The sequence below is a fragment of the Fukomys damarensis genome, unplaced genomic scaffold, assembly GCF_012274545.1.
Source record: "Fukomys damarensis isolate Sample0158 unplaced genomic scaffold, DMR_v1.0_HiC HiC_scaffold_2, whole genome shotgun sequence".
NCBI classification, from domain to species: Eukaryota; Metazoa; Chordata; class Mammalia; order Rodentia; family Bathyergidae; genus Fukomys; species Fukomys damarensis.
Window position 1 is genome coordinate 33211899 of NW_022900914.1, and position 22315 is coordinate 33234213.

General features: G+C 33.9%; 1 protein-coding gene across 12 annotated transcripts in view; it reads right to left on the reverse strand.

The window, feature by feature from the left end:
• The window catches only part of Ccdc88a (coiled-coil domain containing 88A), a 154430-nt gene that overhangs the window by 58701 nt on the left and 73414 nt on the right, over nt 1-22315 (reverse strand). For all 12 annotated transcript variants that reach the window (XR_778647.3, XM_010615863.3, XM_010615864.2 and 9 more), the window contains exons 9-12: nt 17711-17792; nt 12495-12653; nt 11100-11246; nt 10371-10515 (exon numbers count right to left, since the gene is read on the reverse strand). Coding sequence is in view for 11 of the 12 variants with exons in the window: in XM_010615863.3 (XP_010614165.1) it covers nt 10371-10515; nt 11100-11246; nt 12495-12653; nt 17711-17792 (533 nt within the window). In the remaining variant the exon portion in view is untranslated. The remainder of the gene's footprint in view (nt 1-10370; nt 10516-11099; nt 11247-12494; nt 12654-17710; nt 17793-22315) is intronic.

The window sequence follows — 22315 nt, forward strand, 5'->3', positions numbered from 1 at the left end:
TGCTATGCATTTGTGTTTATTTGTCAAAACTGTCTAATTTCTTCTTTAATTTCCTCTGTGATCCATTGATTGTTCAGGAGAGTGTTGTTCAATTTCCATGTGTTTGTGAAGTTCCTATGGTTTCTTGTGCTATTGATCTCCAGCTTCACTGCACTATGATCTGATAATATGCAGGGAATAACTTTGATTCTTTTGCATTTATTCAAACCTCTTCTGTGAGCTAGTCTGTGGTCTATCCTGGAGAATGACCCATGTGCAGCCAAAAAGAATGTATATTCTGATTTTGTGGGGAAGACACAAAAACAACTCCAGATGCACACAGCTACATCATCTTTGATAAAGGAGCTGACCATCCACAGTAGAAGAAAGATAGCCTCTTTAATAAATGGTGTTGGAAAAACTGGATCTCAACCTGCCAAAGATTAAAACTAGACCCTTGTCTTTCACCATGCACTAAATTAATATCCAAGTGGATTAAAGATCTAAATATTAAAAAAGAGTCACTAAACTTGCAGGAAGATAAGTTAGGCAGAACTCTTGAAGACACTGACATAGGAAAAGACTTTATGAACAAATCCTTAGTAGCACGGGAACTAGCACAAAGAATCAACAAGTGGGATCTCATCTTATTAAAAAGCTTCTGCACTGCAAAACAAATAATCAACAGAACTAAGAGACAATCTATAATGTGGGAAAAAATTTTTAGTAGCCGCTCCTCAGACAAAGGATTATGATCTAGAATATATAAAGAACTCAAAACTATCAGCACCCCCCAAATACAAGGACCCGATTCAAAAATGGGCATCTGAAATAAGCAGACATTTTTCAGACAACATAAAAGCAGCAAGTAAATATATGAAAAAATGCTTCACATCACTGGCCATTTGAGAGATGCAGATGAAAACAACACTGAGATTCCACCTCACCCCACAAAGAATGGCTGCTTTTAAGAAATCACACAATCACAAATGCTGGCGGGGTTATGGGGAGAAAGGAACCCTTCTCCATTGTTGGTGGGAGTGCAGACTGGTGCAGCCACTATGGAAATCAATATGGAGATGCCTCAAAGAGCTAGGACTAGAGGTTTCATTTAAACGAGTCATCCCTCTGCTGGGTATCTATTCAAAAAAATTAAAAGAATCATATCACAGTGATATATGCGCACAGTGATATATAGCAGCACAGTTTGTAATACCTAAAACTTGGAAACAGCCCATTTGCCCATCAGTTTGAAACTGGATAAAGAAGATGTGGTTTTTCTATAAAATGGAATACTACTCAGCCATAAAGAATGAGAATTTAGATTCATTCGTAGGAAAATGGATACATATTGAGGATATACTCCTAAGTGAAATGAATAAGTCACACATGTGTAAATACCAAATAGTTTCTCTGGTGTGAACAAACTATAATAGTACATGAGATACTAATGAAATAATGGACAATGTGAAATAGGAAGAAAAGGGTCCAAGGTGTAGGGAAAGTGGGAAGGGTAGGAGAAGGTAATAGGGGAAAGAAAACAAATATGAGAAAATGAAAATATGGAAATAAAATGTTTGTAAATGGGGAGGGGAGGAGGGGGTGAAGGGAGGGCAGGGACAAGGGGTAAAAATGAGAACCAAGACCTGTCATGTAAAGGTATAAGATCCCAATAAAGAATGTAATTGTACTGTATACCTAAAATGTATCAATAAACTCAATGAGAAAAAAAGAAGAGAGACAACACAAAGGACACTACATCCCTCTAAAGGGAACAATCCAAGTGGATGAGATGACAATCATAAATATATATGTACAAAACAGTGTGCCCAACTGTCTAAAAGAAATACTAATGGACATGAAAAATCAATTGAGCACTAACACAATAGTAATGGGGGATCTCAATACCTCACTGTCACAAATAGATAAACTAGAGAGAAAATAAACAACGAAATACTAGAAATCAAACTCTTGAACAAATGAACTTAATAGATGTTTACAGTTTTCTACCCCACAAAATTAGAATACACATTCTTTTCAGCTTCACATGGATCATTATCCAAAAGAGATCACATACTCACTCATAGAATATGTCTAAGTAACTGCAAAGGAACTGAAGTTATTCCCTGTATATTATCAGACCATAGTGACATGAAATTGGAGATGAATAGCAAAATAAACTGCAAGTATTTCACAGACATATGGAAATTGAACAACACACTTCTAAATAAGCAATGGGTCATGAAGGATATTAAAGAAGAAATCAGACAGTTCCTATAATTAAATGACAATGACAATAGAACATACTGGAGTTTGTGGGACACAATGAAAGCAGTCTTGTGAGGGAAATTCATAGCACTATATTCACTGAATATTAGGAAAACAGAGCCAGCTCAATTAAACAACCTGATGCTGAACCTCATGCTTCTAGAAAAAGAAGAGCAGGACAAACCCAAAGTTCATACAAGAGAGGAAATTATAAAGATCAGAGCAGAACTTAATGCACGGAGACTAAAAGAACAATACAAAAAAATCAAAGAAGCCAAGAGTAGGTTCTTTGAAAGAATAAACAAAATTGACACACTCTTAGCAAACCTTATCAAAAAAAGTAAACAAAGAGCCCAAATCCATGCAATTAGGAATGAAAAGGGTGAAATTGCAATGAACCCAGCAGAAATCCATGAGATCATCAATACCTACTCCAAGTACCAGTAAGATGGAAAATACAGAAGAAATGGACAGATTCCTAGATTTGTATGTATTACCAAAGTTGAATGAGCATGACCTAAAAATTCTAAACGACCTAATATCAATCAATGAAATTGAAAATGTAATTAAAAACATCCTAAGAAAAGCCCAGGTCCTGATGGCTTCACTGCTGAATTCTACAAGACATTTAGAGAGGAACTACTGCCACTACTCTCTAAGTTCTTCAATGAAATTGAAAGGGAAGCAATATTTACAAATTCATTCCTGGAAGCAAGCATCACCTTGTTCCCCAAAGCAGAGAAAGATCCAACCGAAAAAGAGAACTACAGGCCTATTTCATTAATGAACACAGATGCAAAAATTCTTAAAAAGATACTGGCAACTAGAATGCAGAAGATCATCAAGAAGATCATACACCCTGGCCAAGTGGGAGTCATCCCAGGAATGCAAGGATGGTTCAACATACACAAATCAATAAATGTAATACACTATATTAATAGATCGTCTCAATAGATGAAAAAAAAAAAGCATTCAACAAAATCGAACACACATTCAAGATAAAAACCCTACAGGAAATTGGAATAGATGGCTGCTACCCCAATCTGATAAAAAGCCATCAATGAAAATCCAACAGTCAATATCACACTAAATGGTCAAAAACTAAAATCCTTCGCATTAAAACCAGGAACAAGACAAGGATGTCCATTATCACCACTCCCGTTCAATATAGATTTGGTAACAGCCACAGCAATTAGACATGAGAAAGAAATAAAAGGAATAAAGATAGGAAAGGAAGAAGTCAAACTGTCATTATTTGCAGATGACATGATACTCTATATTGAAGACACTCAGAATTCCAACAAGTCTTCTAGACTTAATAAACAAATTCAGTAAAGTAGCTGGATACAAGGTTAACACACAAAAATCAATCCTTTTTCTGTACATGAAAAACAGATTCACTGAGAAATGGGGCAATAAATTCCTTTCACAATAGCATCCAAAAATCTGAAATACCTAGGAATCAACCTAACAAAAGAAATCAAAGACCTCTACTCTGAAAACTACAGCACTCTGAAAAAACAGACTTGAAGAGGATATCAGAAAATGGAAAGATATCCTTTGCTCCTGGGTAAGAATCAACATAATGAATATGGTCATACTTCCCAAACTGCTATATAGATTCAACGCAATCCCATTGAAATCCCAGCAGCATACTTCACAGTTTGAGAAAACAATCCAAAAATTCATTTGAAATAAAAAGAGACCTAGAATAGCACAAGCAAGTTTAGGCAATAAAGAGAAGTTAGGGGGTATCACAATCCCCAATTTGAAACTATACTACAAAGCTACTGTGATAAAAACAGCATGGTACTGGTAAAGAAACAGACCCGAGGACCAGTGGAACAGATTAGGAGATGCAAAAACAACTCCAGCCATACTCAGCTGCATCATCTTTGGCAAAGGAACCAAACACCCTCACTGGAGGAAAGACAGCCTCTTTAATAAATAGTGCTGGAAAAACAGAGTTTCAACTTGCCAAAGATGAAAACTAGACCTATATCTCTCACCATGCACTAAAGTAAAATCAAAATGGATTAAAGATCTAAATATTAAAACAGAAACAATAAACCAGCTGGAAGAGAGGTTAGGTAGAACTCTTGAAGACACTAGTGTAGGAAAAAATTTTATGAACAAAAACCTCAGTTGCTCATGAGCTAGCACAATCATCATGTGGTATGTCTTATTAAAAAGCTTCTTCCCAGCAAGAGAAATGACCAACAGCATGAAGAGACAACCCACAATGTGTGAAAAAATTTTCATCAAAATTTATTTCTGTTCCTTAGAAAAAGGTCTCCTATCTAGAATATTTAAAGATCTTTTAAAAATCAGACCTCCCAAATCTAAAGATCCAATCCAAAAATGGGCATCAGAAATGAATAGACATTCCTCAAATAAAGAAGTAGAAATAGCGAATAAAGATGAAAAAATGTTCAACATCACTGGTCATTCGAGAAATGCAAATGAAAACAATGCTGAGATTTCATCTCACCCTAGAAAGAATGGCTGCTATTATAAAATCAAACAACAACAAATTCTGGCAGGGTTGTTGGGAGAGAAGAACCCTGCTACACTGCTGGTGGGAGTGTAGGCTGGTGCAACCACTGTGGAAAGCAGTATGGAGATATCTTACCACAGAAAGAATGGCTGCTATCAAGAAATCAACCAATAACAAATACTGGCAGGGTTGTGGGGTGAAAGGAACCCTTCTCCACTATTGGTGGGACTGTAGACTGGTGCAACCACTGTGGAAAGAAGTATGGAGATACCTCAAAGAACTAGGATTGAAAGTCCCATTTGACCAGGTATTCTCCTGCTGGGTATCTTCCCTAAAGAATTAAGAGAATCATACCATAGTGATATATGTGCACCCATGCTCATAGCAGCACAATTTGTAATAGCTAAAATTTGAAAGCGGCCCAACTGCCCATCCTTGGGAGACTGGATAAAGAAAATGTGGGTTAAAAAAAATAAAATAAAATGGAATATGACTCAGTAATAAAAAATGAGAAATTAAGAGACATTTATAGCTAAATGGATACACATTGCGGTGATACTTTTTTGGGGGGGCAGGGGGTACCAGGGATGGAAATTAGGACCTTTCACTTGCATGTCAGGCATGGGAATCACTGAGCTAAATCCCCTGCCCTGAGGTGATACTTTTAGGTGATATAAAGAGGACACACGTGTTACTACTGAATAGTTTTTCTAATGTGAGAAACTGAAAGTGTTAATAAGGATTAAAAGGTATAATAGATAATGTGAAATAGGAAGAAAAGAGAGAAAGAGAAAGGAAAAATGAAAGGGGTAGGGGAAAGGAAAGAAAGGAATTGAATTAATATGAGAAAATGAAAAATAATGGAAACAAAGTATTTGTACACAGGGAGGGAGGGAGGAAAGGGTTGAAAGGAGTGCAGGGGTATGGGGAAAAACTAAGAAACAAGACTGATTATGTAAAGATACAAATTTACAAAAATAAATGTCATTATATTGTATACATTAAATGTATCAATAAAATTAATTTTTAAAAAAGATTACTTGAGTAGTCTAACATAGGAAAAACCCATCTTTAAAAAAATAGATTTAGGGCCGGGGATTTAGCTCAGTGGTTCAGTGGCCTGCCTTGCAAGCGCAAGGACCCAAGTTTAATCCCTGGTACCAAAAAAAAAAAAAGATTTCAAAATGAAATACTGTACCCAGAATTCATTCTGAAATTCTAGATGTAAAGGAGGAAAATGGATGAAGGTAATGGAAGGTATTTCTAGGTCTATTTTGTGCATATTTGAAATCCTTCTTCATAAAAATCAAGATATCGTATTCATACAGTGAATGTTTCCAAATGTGTAGTACATACTCTTCCAAATTAGGTATAGTAAATAATCCCATAGTTAAAGTCAACAAATTCTCAATATTTATTACTATTTTCATTAGGATATCACTAGATTTTTTTTCCTTTTTGGACATAATGAAGACTGAACCTAGGGTCATATGCATGCTTGGCAAACACTCAACCATTAAACTATATCCCCAGACCTTTTTCTAAACTTTTGAAACAGGTTTCACTAAATTGCCCAGGCTGACACTGCACTCTCCATCTTCATCCCTTAGCCTTCTTAGTAGATGAGATTACAGGTATAATCACAAAATCCAACTGTGGTTAATCTTACACTTAAAATTTACTAGACAGTCATTGAGTTTTTAAATTCTTTTAGTTTCCCAAGTCTGTTTTGTTTTAATCTACAATTTATTTAGCTCACAAAAAGGTTTAAATTTAACAATAGACTTATAGGATACATTGTATAACTAGAATCTACTGAAGTATTAAACAAGTTCTGAAAAATACAACGAACACTTTTCATTTTGGTTAAAGTTTTTAAAAAGTGAGCATGCTGAAATTATTTTAAAATTGCTTTTTTCCCATTATCATCACCATCCCTTTGTAAATCTGCGTGTCTCATAGGGTTAAAACATAGCATAAAAACAATTTGGATATGCATCATTCCTGAGTGTAACATTATTGCCAATCCAACTTGAATTAGATATTTTAATAAAAAACAAGCTCATTTATCACATTAAAAACATGTAAATGTTAACCCTTATTGTCCTTATTCAAGTTCATATATTGGTTTGGTCCAAGGAATCAAATTACTACCTTCTTTAATTGTAACTAAAGAATGAAATAAAGTTATGAATTATAGAAATTCTCTGTATTAAACTTTGTTTTTGTTTTGCTTGACATCAGTTCTCATCACACACAGTGCCCTGACTGGCCTTGAATTTGAGGTTATCCCATCACAGCCCCCCAAGCAGCTGGGATGACAAATGACCACCACAAATGGCTCTATATATTAACCTTGAGTGGACACTTTCATTGAATAACATTTTTTTTTACTGTTTTCATGCTGCCACCAATAATATATTTATTTACTTGTCTTTAACTGACAAGTTGCATATAGAAACTCAACAACACAGGCTGTATATATACAACATGATGTTTAAAAAAAAAATATATATATATATATGGTGTGGAATAGCTAAATGCAGGTAGATACAATATTCCCTCAATGTCTTACATGTTCAGAGGTAGGGCTGTGGAAAGTGATTGGACCATGGGGACACCATACTTATCAGTGGAGTAATCCACTGGTGAGTCATGAGCGAATGTACTGTTACGAGATGGACATGACTGAAGAGAATGGGTGGCCTTTGGAGGCATGACCTGGAAGGATATATTCTTATCCCTGGCTCCTGGCTTCTGCTTCTTGGTTGTTATGGATTGAGCAGCTTTCTTTCACTAGTCCTTCAATCATGCCATTTCTGCCTGGAAACCAGCCAATTTTATGAACTAATCTCTTGAAACTATGTGCCAAATAAACCTCTCAGGAAAGCTGACAAATACAGTTACCTTTTATTTGTCTCCTGTCTAAATACCCTGGCTAGGACTTCTACATTATATTGGACAGAAGGGGCAAGAGTGGGTATCTTTGTCTTACGGTTGATGTTTTAAGTTTTCACTTCTGAATATGATACTATGGGCTTATCTTTTATGGTCTTTATTATATTGAGGTAATTGCTGGGTTGCATCTACAGTTAGAATTTGAAATTGCTCTCATATCTACTTTGTTGAGTTTTCATCAGGAAAGGAGGTTGAATTTTGTAAAATTCTTCTTATAATCCATTGATAGGATAACAATTTTTGTCCTTTATTCTGTTAATGTGATGTGTCACATTCATTTATTTGTGTATGTTCATCCGTCCCTTAATATCAGGGTTAAATCCCATTTGATCATGATGAATGATCCTTTTAATAGACTGATTTGATTTGCTAGTATTTTGTTGAGGATTTTCTATTCTATGTTTATCAGGAAACTGGCCTACAATTTTTTTGTAGTGTTCTTGCCTAGCTTCAAAGTATAAGGGTGATGCCAACCTTGTAATATGAGACTGGAAGCATTCCTTCCTTTTTAATTGGCTGGAAGAGTTTAGGAAGGAGTGGTATTAGTTCATTTTATCAGTGAAGCTAAATAGGTCCTGGGCTTTTCTTTGATGGGAGATTTTTATTAATGATTCAATTTCTTTAATCATTAGTGGTCTTTTTAGATTTTCTGTTTCATCATGATTCAGTCTAATCAATTCTCAATAAAGATATGTAGTCATGATTTCAAATAAACATTAATATTTCCAACACTATGACAGTGCTTTAGTGAAACTTCAATTTATACTATGAAATATTAAAAAATGATGTTCCTGACACATTTTTCACAACATGGGAGATTTATAATCTGGTGGTATATCAGCCTGTATTTTATATATACACATTAATCTTATAATGTTTCCTTGTGCTTGCAAGGCAGCCCACCGAACTGCTGAGCTAAATCCCTGGCCCAACCTTATAATATTTAAGTTACCTATACATTTGTAGAAATGTTCTGAAGCAAATATTCTGAAATGTAAAAGTGATATAAGGAGATTATCAGTGATTTATTTATTTATTTATTTATTTATTTTTTTTTTTGGAGACAGGGTCTCCCTATGTAGTTGAGACGGATCTGGAACTCACTATGTAGCCCAGGATGGTCTTGAACTCACATGGATCCTCCTGCCTCAGCCTCCAGAATGCTGGGATTACAGGCACTACCATACCCAGCTTATCAGTGATTCTTATTTCCTCCCTTTTGTTTTACCTTCTACAAAATTTCTAGAAAGTCCCCTGTATAATTAAAACAACTACTTCACATTAAGTCAAACATTCTGATCTACAATTACAAAATTGTGATATAATGGTAGTAACAATAGCTAACACTTGACTGCTTACTATTTAGTAGATACTATTCCAAGGACTTCATATATACCAAGAAATTTAATCTTCACAACCCTAGAAGGTACTTTTGTCCCCCACTTAGATGAGGATATTCTTAACTATAATTTTAACTATTTTTTTTTGTTTTGTGTTGTTTTTTGGGGTTTTTTGGTTTTTTTTTGTACCGGGGATTGAACTTGGGTTCTTGAACTTGTGAGGCAGGTGCCAGAACCATTGAGCTAAATCCCTCGCCCTATAATTTTAACTATTTTCATAGAAAAATTTAAGCCTAAATTGTTTTATTTGCAAATAAAATAAAATAAAATAAAAAATTTACAAAAATACTTTATATAACACATCTCCAAAATTTCACTGACAAAAAACTTATCATGTATTATGTAGTCAGTACATGAGGCATCAGAATTTGAAATTAGGTTCTTAAGAGTGAAATTAGGAATAATCTAAGAGACAATATATAAGATGCATTATCTATATAAGTAATTATTCTATAAACACCAAAATATGAACTTTCTCAGAGCTTGTATCTACTTCAACACTATGTCCCTAGGGTCTGGTACAGTGTTTTACACTAGGTAAGTGTTTAATACATATTTGCTAAAGAAATGCGGTAGACTAATAACTGAACAATTATGGAACTGTCTACTTTGAACACATGTGACCTAAGTAATAACTTAAAACAACTGTATCACATGCAATTGGCCCCTGTTTTAAGAAAGAGGACAAATCAATGTGGAGCTCAGGGGAACAAATAAAGAGTCAAAAGTTAAAAATTTCTCTGGTGGGCATTTATTATCTTCAGTATGAACTGATTGGCAGGTACAATACTGTAATCATGATTACATATATGAAAGTAGTCATAAGATCCTAAACTTCCTTTACTCTGACTTCATATTTACAGAAGAATCTTCCCATTGTATTCTTTCTATTTTGGTTTGTCTATATTCAAAGAACAGGCTGATCAACTAAAATGACTTTTGTGTTCTATTTACTAGATGGCTATATTTCTTAAAAGAAATAAACCGGTATTCCAGCAATGTGTGACACAAAAATGAAATAGTGCCTAAATCAATTAAATCTGTTACTGCATTATAAAACTGAATTATAAGACATGCAAAGCTAAGGACCAGAACTCAAAAGGAAGAAACAATAAACTTCTGGGTACGATCGTTTTTAGAGAGAAGCTGGCCTCCTGAGGTATCTACAGCCGTGAAAAATAAAGAATTGATAAAATAGCCATAAATGTAAACATTACCACACTTCATTTATTCATTCATCTATTTAAATATAATAAAATTTGGAATACCTTCAGAAAGTTCACTAGTTCTGGATATCTGTTCCAGTTCCCAGCCAAGATGTAATGATTCATCCATACTTTGTTTCTGTGCCATTTCCAAAGTCATATTTTCTTCCATTAATTCTTCAATCTTTTTTCTATCCATATCTCGTTCCTTTTTTATTGGCAGGGAGAAGGGACAGAATAGAAAACTAAGAAATAGTACAATTTCAAGGCACTACCATTTTATCACTCATAATTTATTAGAAACTGAACGAGGATAAATTTTGAGTGCCTTAAAAATTTCAGTTTGAAGGAAATAATCAGTTATTATTACTAGTCATTATCAAGTGCCAGATATCCTTTTAAAGTGATCTTTTGGGACAATATGAAAGTGCTTCATTGTAGTCAGTACATTAACTATGAATTCTACAAAGAATTCTGACTGCATTTTAAATTTTAGCCAGTAGTTTTCTGTATTTTAAAAGACATTCTTACACAATACTTTATTGTGGGTTTGAAAGATAGACAAAAAAACAAAAAAACAAACAAAAAAAATCTACCTATAACAGAAGCAGAAATGTCTATTACTTATTCATGTAGTAGAGTTATATTTATATAAAGTTACAAGCATCTAACTCATCTATCTTTTCTCTGCTGAAGCTTCTAGGACTTTAGCATTCTGTGTCATTACAGAAAAGTCAGTCAAATCTTAGAATTTCTCCCGAGAGGCCATGTAATTTATCCCATAAAACTTACCATTTCCATATCATGCAGTTTAGCCTTTAGTTGTAAATTCTCTTTTTCTAACTCATGTAATTTATCAGAACGAGCTCGAGTTCCTTCTAGTTGGTCTTCCAACATAGTTTTTGTTTCTAACAAAACTTGATTGTCTTCTTTTAATTCCTATAAACATTTCAAATAAGCTTTATCACAAATGTGCTAAAAATCTGTTAAATTTTTAAAGATTTTGAACATAAAAATTATTGTAAACTAAAACATTAAGCCATCTTTATCAACAGTTTATGTAAGAGTTTATATTACTGAGTAACAGAAAGTTTTTTGCCTTCATTTTCCCCCAAATTTTAAGGAATTATGTAATAAAAATATTTAGTACTTGTAGAAGGAAAAGTAATATCATTATAATTTCACAGAAAACTGTGGAATATATTTAAATTCCTTAGTCACAAGGATAAGGGCCAAAGTATAAGGAGTCTTCCAAATATTTAAGACACATCTCCATAGAATCAGAGCTTACCTTACTGATGAAAAAGAATTACACATTTCTCTCCAACTAAGAGTTTTAACTTTAAAGTGAAGGGTTTTAAGTTTTTGCAGTAAAAAACAAGACTCAAATAAACTAATGCTCCATTGATAAAATACTTTATATGAACATATTGAGGGAATACTTAAAAGCCCCTACATATGATTTGAAAGTATTTGCAATTTCCTCTTGCTAAATTATATATGCCCGTAGCCAACAAAGTTTGAAGGAAATATAAAATAGTAGAGTCTCTGATGATTCTTTAATAGTGCCATGTGTATCTGAATAACTGGCGAAGTATATGTACTTTATCTTACAGTCCAATTGAGTGTATTTACTGATAACTTTCAGGCTAAAATGTTCGATTCTTACATTTTCATTTTTTAATTTTGCATATTCTTCTTATTCTCATACTGAAACTGACCAAAATCTCCTGTTTACAGAAAATAAAGAAATCTGAGAAAAGAAAAAAGGATGAAAGGAGTACCAAATTCCTTCTGTCAATTTAACTTCATGTAACATTATTTGCAAAGATCAAGGAGAAAAAGTTCTTTTTTCTTCATTTGTATATACAAAGCCTTTGCTAATCCTGATTTAGCAATCTCAAAAGCTATAAAAAATATGTTTTTCTTTCACTTTTGGGAACAAGTTAGACATTAGCAGAGACAAGTACTTACAGAGACTGTAAGTTTATAGGAAGGACTTCAAAAGTCTGCTCTATGATGCTAGATAAAGAAAGAGTCCCAAAGAGTTAAATTAAAATTAATAAAGTCCAAAAATCTCTTTGTAAAAGTCTAAGCAACAATTGCTCAACATTAAGTGCATTTCAAATGCATTTTGAAAATTGCGTTCAAGAAAAAATTTTGTGAATGGTTCATTATGCAACATACCTCTACTCTTGCCTTATAAAATTCAATATCATGTAGTCTTTCTTTATATCTACTGACTTCACTTTCAAGTTTATCAACTCTGATTGCCTTCTCTCGGAGTGCATCTAATTCATCTCGGTACATTCTAGCAGAACGAGCATCCGACAGCAAATTCATATTCTAAATATAAATAAATAATAATGATTTTACTATTACTTTTCATTTTCAACTCTTTATTCCTTGGTTATACAATTTAATACACTTACTCAAAATGAGTCAAGGATCATAAAAAGTGAAATTTTATGGGATATAAATTATACCTCAGTTGTTTTTAAAATAGGAATATATAAAAAACCTTTATTTGATTTTATTAATTTTTTTGAGCTGTAGCACCATTCAAGTTTCTTCCATTTGTTCTTGCAACACAAAACTTAAACACAGTATTATTTAGCATTCAGATGTACATGAACTAGGATACTTATGAGAAACTCAATTGTGTGAAAAGTATGACACTACAGAAAAGTGAACTCAAATATATAAAAAATGCACAAAGCGCTCCCTCCATTACTTCTGAGAAAGGAATATTGTTTCTCCATTTACAAAATTAAATCAGGATGATTTAATTTTTAAAAATTTGCATGCAAAACACTGCAATTGCAGCGTATTTATGTAGGAGGGCACTCTTACCAGCTTCTTCTATACACAATAGAGTATATGATATTACATGGAAGAAATCACCAGCTTAGTTGAAGTTGTAGGAAAAAAATCAATTAGGTATATATAGATTAAAAACTTAGTACCTGGGGAGAGAAATCAATGATTAAAAGGCCTAGTTGTCTGCAGCTTCCACACAATGCACCTACCAACTACATACTTTTATGCCCAGCTGGGTTTAGAGGGATGAGCTGTGCACAGAACTACTTGGGACACTCAGGTGCTGTCTTTGACTCTACGTTTACAAAAACCAGCCTGAAGCTGCAGGGGAATTTGTTAGCAACTATTGTAACAGGCAAACCACCTGTTTTTACTTGACATAGTGCATAAGAAATGACTCAATGATTTAATGCAAAACTATAGAACATGCAAGATTTTGTCTAAGATGTTAAATAGCACTTCAGTGGAGAACAAAACTAACCTTTTGTTAATGCATGTAGTAGTACCAAAAAGCAGACATGGTTTTAGCTTCCTTTACTCAAAATATAAACATTAAGGCAGAGGTTAGGGGAATAAATGAGAATCAAGACTTGTCATGTAGAGGTACAAGATCCCAACAATGAATGTAACTGTACTGTATCCCTAAAATGTACCAATAAACTCAATTAAAGCTGAAAAAAAATGTATAAACATTAAGTGTTGTGAATTCCTGCCAATTGGTTCAGAAATAATTATAAATAACCTAGTTTAAAAAAAAAAAGAAATTGCAAACCACCTTGGCCAGTGTATTCTATTCTATGTGTATATGTAATTTATTCAAGCAACTGCTTCATAATTATGGGGTTTACAAAATGACTGAAAAAGAAGAGGGGAGGAGAAAGAGCCACTACTGCATTACAAGGAACATCAGGATAAACTGTACAAAGAATCACATGGCAAAATATTTATTCTTAAACCAAAAATAAAAGGATTTTAAACATATATTTATGATGATATGCAAATTTTTATATAATGTTCTCTACCACGAATGTAAAACTTAAAGATATTTCAAAATAAGTTTACCTCTACTTCACAATGACTTGCTACTAAGTGAAGATAAAAAAGGTAACTTTAAACCATAGGACAGTGAAAATAAAGAAAAAGCAGTTCCAGGGCCAGGGATTTAGCTCAGTGGTGTTGCCACCTGTCTTGAAAGTGGAAGGTCCTGAGTTTGATCCCAGGTACCAAAAAAGAAAAAGCAGTTCCATTATTAAAATTGATCACCTGTTGTAACAATTCCCAATTTGAAACTATACTACAAAGCCACTGTGATAAAAACAGCATGGTACTGGCAAAGAAATAGGCCTGAGGATCAATGGAACAGACTGGAAGACACAAAAACAAATGCAGATGTACTCAGCTACCTCATCTTTGACAAAGGAGCTCACCATCCTCAGTGGAGGAAAGATAGCCTCTTTAATAAATGGTGTTGGAAAAACTGGATATCAACCTGCCACAGATTAAAATTAGACCCTTATCTTTCACCATGCACTAAATTAAAATCCAAATGGATTAAAGATCTAAATATTAAAACAGAAACATTAAACTTGCTGGAAGGTAAGTTAGGCAGAACTCTGGAAGACATTGGTATAGGAAAAGACTTTATGAACAAATCCTCAGTAGCACGGGAACTAGCAGAAAGAATCAACAACTGGGATCTCATCTTACTAAAAAGCTTCTGTACTTCAAAAGAAACCATTAGCAGAACTAAGAGACAATCTACAATGTGGGAAAAAATTTTTACCAGCTGTACCTCAGACAAAGGACTATTATCAAGGATATATAAAGAACTCAAAACAATCAGTCCCCCCAAATATAAAGACCCGATCCAAAAATGGGCATCCGAAATGAACAGACATTTCTCATACAAAGAAGTGAAAGCAGCAAGAAAATATATGAAAAAATGTTCCACATCACTGGTCATTCGAGAGATGCAGATGAAAACAACACTGAGATTCCACCTCACCCCACAAAGAATGGCTGCTATCAAGAAATCACACAATAACAAATGTTGGCGGGGTTGTGGGGAGAAAGGAACCCTCCTCCATTGTTGGTGGGAGTGCAGACTAGTGCAACCACTATGGAAATCAATATGGAGATACCTCAAAGAGCTTGGACTGGAGGTTCCATTTGACCCAGCCATCCCTCTGTTGGGTATCTTTCCAAGAGAACTAAAAGAATCATATCACAGAGAAGTATGTGCACCCATGTTTATAGCGGCACAGTTTGTAATAGCTAAATCTTGGAAACAACCTATTTGCCCATCCGTTGGAAACTGGATAAAGAAGTTGTGGTTTTTCTATAAAATGGAATATTACTCAGCCATAAAGAGCGAGAGAATAGATTCATTCATAGGAAAATGGATACATATTGAAGATATACTCCTAAGTGAAATAAATAAGTCCCACATGTGTAAATACCAAATAGTTTCCCTGGTGTGAATATTCTGCAACAATGCATAAGATTCTAATAAGATTACTGACATTTAGAAATGGGAGGAAAGGAGCTAAAGGTGTAGGGAAGGTGTGATACGTAGGGGAAGAACAAAAAGGGAAAAGAAAAAAATGTGAGAGAATGAAAAGATGAAAATAAAGTGTTTGTAGATGGGGAGGGGAGGAGGGGGTGAAGGGAGGGCAGAGGTAAGGGGAAAAAAATGAGAATCAAGACTTGCCATGTAAAGGTACATGATCCCAACAATGAATGTAACTGTACTGTATCCCTAAATGTACCAATAAACTCAATAAAAAAAAAAATTGATCACCTGTTACTTTGGCAGCATCTTTTTGGACTTTTTTAATGCTTCAAAGTAAAATGAATAGTACAAATTTCAATGCCATTTGAGATAAATGTTACAATCCAAACTTTTGACTAGTGGAGGTTGTGGTGTTACATGGAAGAAGACTCTTCTTAGTAAGAAGTCTGTATTTCTCAGATTAGCCTGGAGTTTTTTTTTAATGGCTTTTATCTAATGTTTCACCCAAAGCCTCATGTGTTCACGAGTGAAGTTTTTCAGAGGTGGTTGAATCAATTAAATGAATGAGTGTGTGATTAAATGAATGAGTTTAGCCTTGTTCTGGGTTTGCATAATGGAAACCCCACCTAGGTATGCATGGCACTAATGGATGGATTATAAAGGGAAAGGCTGGCTTGCTGCTGGCTATATGTTGTTTCGCTGTCTCCTGCCTGCTTTGCCACAGACTGTTTCTCCTCTGCGATGCCCCTCTGTCACCCCACTCTGCTTTGGAACCAGCCAACTATGGACTGAAACATCTACAAACTATGAGCTGAAATAAGCCTGCTCTTCTTTAACTTTGGGTCTTTGTTTCAGTAGCAAGAAAGTAACTAAGCTAACCTTCAAAAGGTTAAGAGCCTCATTATAATCTTTTAGAAGAGAAGTTTGCAAAACATAAGCCAGGGTCTTTGTATGTCTCTGGACCTTTTTGGGGAGTTCATGAAGTCTAAACTATTTTCATAATAAACACTGGCGTTATTTGTCTTTTTTACTTTTATTGTCTCATGATGGTGCTGTAGTTTTCCACAGGCTGCATGGCAGTGACATCTCAAAAATAGAATGCAGAAACAGAAATGAAAATTTAGGTGCTGATTATGCCAGGTACTAAAGAGACTTGCAAAAATATAATAGTACCAAATTTTCCCCCTAAATTTTGTTGTTTTGTTTTGGAGAACAATTCCTTTACAACAGGAACATACCATAAAAACCTCTACTATGAAGTGGAAGTGCAGCCACTGCACATCATAAATAAAAACTATGATATTCAGCATCATTCATTTGGAAAGGTCCCAGTTTATAATAGTGAAAGAAAACACCACATAAGGGGAATATAAGAGAAGAAGTGATTTACTCAGGCCTTATCATCTATGGGTTAAAGAGCTCATAAGCTATTCCAAAATGAAAATAAAACAGTGACTAAAAAAGAAATAAACTATTAAATAATCTTAGTTCAAAATGAGAAGTCTTTAAATAAAATTAAAAATTATTTTCTAAGACACAGGTTTGACCTCATTAAATAGGAAAAGACTAAAAACTAAAAAGCATTCAATCATATGTAATAATACTCAACACCAAAGTACAGAGACACAGGAAGATACACATAAACAACACAATTTACACTCTGTAGGTGGTTCCAGCTTCCAAGGCCAAAGAAGTTAATCACCCAAAAACAGAGAGTTAGAATTGCCCCCGTTCTCAGAGGCTCTTTTGAATCACAGCATATTCTAAACAGCAGAGAGAAAAGTCCTATGACTTTTATTTCTAGTTTTGGCTTTGCCATTATACTATGTATTTATTTATTTTTAATACTCAGGACCTTGAACTTGTGAGGTAGGTGGCAGAACTACTAAGTTAAATTCCTGGCCCAGGCTCTGCCATTTTTGATGAGACAATGAAAAAATCATCCAATTTCTTTAAGCTGCAGTTATCTCAATTATGGACAAAACACATTAAGGTCAAGGTTATAAATTACTAGAAAAAATCAATTTCCAATTATTTGGTGGTTTGTATTGTAAGAGTTCCAAGTACAAACCTCTTGTTGCAGCCTTTTTAGTTCTATTTCCATTTGTTCAAGTTCTTGTTTACAGTCCAATAACTGTTCAGTCTTTTCCTCCCTAAAATAAAGAACATATTTATTAAAGCTTACTACTTTCAAAAACCATAATCATCTGCAAGAATACAAATGAATTACCCTTAGTAACCAGTTGAAAATAGTATTAACCATAAGCCCAACCCAGAGGAGAAAAAAAGAAAAAGATAATAGGAATGAATATGATTAGATGTCATCACACACACTTCCTCTTTTTTTTTTTTTTTTTTTTTTTGTACTAGGGATCGAACTCAGGACTTTATGCTTGTGAAACAGGCGGCAGAACCACTGAGCTAAATCCCCAGCCCACACTTCCTCTTAATATTCTTTAAAGGTTAACCCCAATGACTAATATCCTCATAGTTCATAATGTATTTTTTTCTCTCTCTCTTTATCTTTCCTGTTCCCTGCTCCATCTGTCTCCTCTGCTTTCTCTTCCCTTTCTGCATGGTCTAAGATAAAATGAAAAAGGTTTTATGCAGTGCAGTATTTATCTGGTTCTGAGATGCTAAGTCTCCAAACTATTTTCACCATCTACATGGCCAAAAAAGAAACTATACAGTTAGTACTTGTTATACAGATACTTACAATCTTAACTTCTCTTGCAGCTTTTAAATGTCCTCAAGTTCATATATATATATATATATATATATATATATATATATATATATAGAGAGAGAGAGAGACTTGTGTGTGTGTGTGTGTGTGTGTATATATATTTTTTTATTTGTTTGTTTGTTTGTTTTTGTTTTTTGTTTTGGTGTTTTGAGACAGGGTTTCACTATGTAGTTGAGACTGATCTGGAACTATGTAGCCCAGGTTGGTCTCGAACTCACAGCGATCCTCCCACCTCAGCCTCCTGAGTGCTGGGATTACAGGTGTGCGCCACCACGCCGGCCTGTAATTTTTTTATTTTGGAACTACTTACTTCTAAGTCTCTTTTTCAATCTCCCCTTCAGAGTTAGTCTCTTCAAAGTAAGCCTACATTCATTATCTCTACTTCTCAACTTTCTGTTAGTAACAAAAAGTTCCTATATAAATAAACAACTGCCCACAGCTCTTCATACACTTGCTATATTTTTGCAAACTATTTTTTCTTTTTAGACAGGGTCTTGCTATATAGTTTAGGTTGGTCTTAAACTCACTATATAGTGCAACTCATGAAAACTGAACTCACTGCAGTCCTCTTGCCTCACCCTCCTGAATGCTGGGTGGAAACCATAATTTTCAATGGCAGAAAAGTATTCCCTTTGAGAGAAACACCACATTTTATTACATGGGTTCCATTTTTCACTGTAAAGAATAACAGCGCAATGAAGAAACTACATATGCAAAAGAATCATATATATTTAAAGATGTAACACGTATTTCTAAAAGTACAATGCAGGGTTAATAGTACTTGGCATATATTGTCAAACTACACTCTAGAAAGGTCATCACCAACCTGAAAAAGATAATGGTGCCTGTATGTAAAATAATTTAATAGTGAAAAATGCTTTTGTTGTTCTAATTTATATTTCTCTGAACACTAAGAAAAGCCCAATTTTTCCTCTATGCTATTTTCTCATTTTGTGAATTATTAGATCACATTTAATTTCTAAATTTCCAAAAGATTTTTTTAGATAAAATACCTTTTGTGAATAAATTATTTCTTATAAATGTTTATTAGATGGTTGAATATTTTTAAAAATTAATTTTTCATTGTGATAACATATATAACAAAAATTGCCATTCTGATCATTTTAAGTGTACAATTCAGTAGAATTACATTCAGTGTCAAATGTTTGTTCCTCACTGTATACATGGAAAATGTCCATAAAAATGCACATATATGTTCATAAAAGCATTATTTTATTAGCGTACATTTGTAATACTTAATAGCAAAGTTCATTCTGGAAAATGTTTACATATATGTAAACATATCTTAATCATTTTATATCCCTTATCCCCTTCCTAAGCCCTCATTGAGTCCCTCTCGCCATTTCCCCAGTTGCTCCTTCTGCTTCGTAGCATCTTTTCTTTTTTATATTTTATATTTCTTATGTATGAGAAAACATGGTATTTTACCATGTCTGACTTACTTAAGAAAAGCTCCAACCATTTTCCTGGAAATGGCATGATTTCTAATATTTCATGGAGTACATATGCCACACTTTATACATTTCTCTATTATTGATGGGTATCAAGGCTGTTTTCGGCGCTTAACCATTGAAAATTTATCTGCTATAGACATAGGCACGCATGTATCCTTACATAGTATATATTTAACTCTCAGGAATATATCCTGAAGATATTTGGCTGGAATTTCTATTTTTAGCATTTTTAGGAATCTACACACTGATTTCCATAGTGGTTGTACATTCTCAACAATGTAGAAGGATTCCATTTCTCCCACACCCTCACAAGCATTTGCTGGCTTTTGCATTAAGGATAGTCATTTTGACTGTGTTAAACTGCAATCTCAGAGTTGTTCTGATTTGTTATTTCTCTAATGGGTATGGGTGATGAACAATTTTTCATGTACTTATTGGCCACTTATACATCTTTATTTTAGAAGGGTCTACTACTTTCAATTACCTATTTTTTGACTGGGTTATTTTTGGAGGTGTAGTTGTTATTTTTAAAGTTCTTATATAGGATAGAGATCAGTCTATTATCAGAAGAGGAGGTGGCAGAACTTCTTTCCCATCCTATAGTTTTTTTTTTTAATTCTGTTTACTCCTTTGTTGTGTAGGTTTTAAATCTGGCCGAATCCCATTTGTTGATTCTTGATATTATTTCCTATGCTATTTGAGTTCTATTCAGAAATCCTTGCTTGTGCTTATGGTCTCAACCATTTTCATGTTTTCTTTCAGCAGTTTCAAAGAATCTGATTCTATATTTATGTCTCTGGGTGCAAGGTGCAAGATACACAATATGCATCTAGTTTAAATCTTCTACATATGAATAACCAGTTTTTCTAGCCAAGCCCCAGTTGTTTAAGAGGCTGTTTTTTCTCTAATGTATGATTTGGTCTCTGTCAAAAGCCAGACTGTTGAAGGTACACAGGTTTGTTTCTATGTCTTCTGTTCTATTTCATTGGTCTACATATTTATTCTTCTGCCAGCAGCATGAAGTTTTCGTTACATACCTCTGTAGTATATCCTGAAATCTGGTATTGTAATACTTCCTCCTTTGCTTTTTTCTCAGGATTGCTTAGGCTATTCTGGGTCTCTTTTGGTTTCATATTAATTTTAGAATTTCTTTCTATTTCTGTGAATCACATTGTTGGTATTTTAATAGGGGTTACATTGAATCTATATCACTTTTGATAATATAGATATTTTAATGATTATTAATTCTACCTATCCAAAATAGCAGATCTTTCCATTTTCTAATATTCTTTGGTATTTTTCTTTAGAGCTCTGCAATCTTGATTACAGAGATTTTCCACCTCATGTGGTTAGGTTAATTCCTATTTTTCTAAGGAACTGTGAATATAATTTTTTTCTAATTTCTTTCTTAGTAGTTCATTATTGATATCTGAGTGTTGGCTTTGTAGTTTGCCATTTTGCTGATTTAATAGCTCTTAAAATTTTCTGGGTCTTCTATGTAAAAAATCATATCATCTGCAAATAAATAATTTGACTTCTTGGTTTCCTATTCATATACCTCTCAGTTTCAAGTAATATACTGAACAAGACTGGTTAGAATGGACAACTTGTTTCCTTCCAGATTTTAGAAGGAGTGATTAGTTTTCCATTCAGTATGATGTGGGCTTTGTCATATACATAGACTGTACTAGTTTGAGGTAAGGTTCTTCTACACTTGTTTTCATCTGTTTTGGTTAATCATCAAAGCATGTTTGATTTTGTCAAATGGCTTGTAACAGTTTGAGCTAAGGTCATTCTGAAGGGATGTTGGATTTTTGTCAAAGGATACTGAGATAATCATATGATAATCATGTAATTTAAAATTTCAGGCCAGGGATTTAGCTCAGTCGTTCCGCTGCCTGCCTTGCAAGTACAAGGTCCCAAAGTTTGATCCCTGGTACCAAAAAAAAAAAAAAAAGTATCTCTAAAATTTTTACCCTTGGTTCTTTTGATATAGTCTGCTATACTGATTTATATATGTTGAACCATCCTTGCATCCCTTGCAGCTGACTTGGTATGATGTATGACTCTTTTAAAAATGTTTTCTTGAATTCTGTTTATAAGCATGTTAAAGATTCTGTTTCTAAATTTATCAAGGATACTGGTTGTACTTTTTGTTTCTGTTGAGTACTTAATATACTTTTGGTATAACGGTAACACTGGCTTCAAGGAATGAGTTTCAATTGCATGGAAAAGTATAAGTGTTGCTGGTGTTTGTTAGTTCTTTAACATTCTGGTAAATCCAGAAGTGAGCCCATTGGGTATTGTGCTTTCTTTTCTTGGTTGTAGTGTTTTTATTATTGTGGCAAATTTATTGTTTATTATTGGTCTATTCTGTGTTTTTGGTAATCCTCTTGGTTTGATTTTTTTTTTTTTTTTTTAGACAGGATCTCACTATGGAGTTCATGCTGGCCTT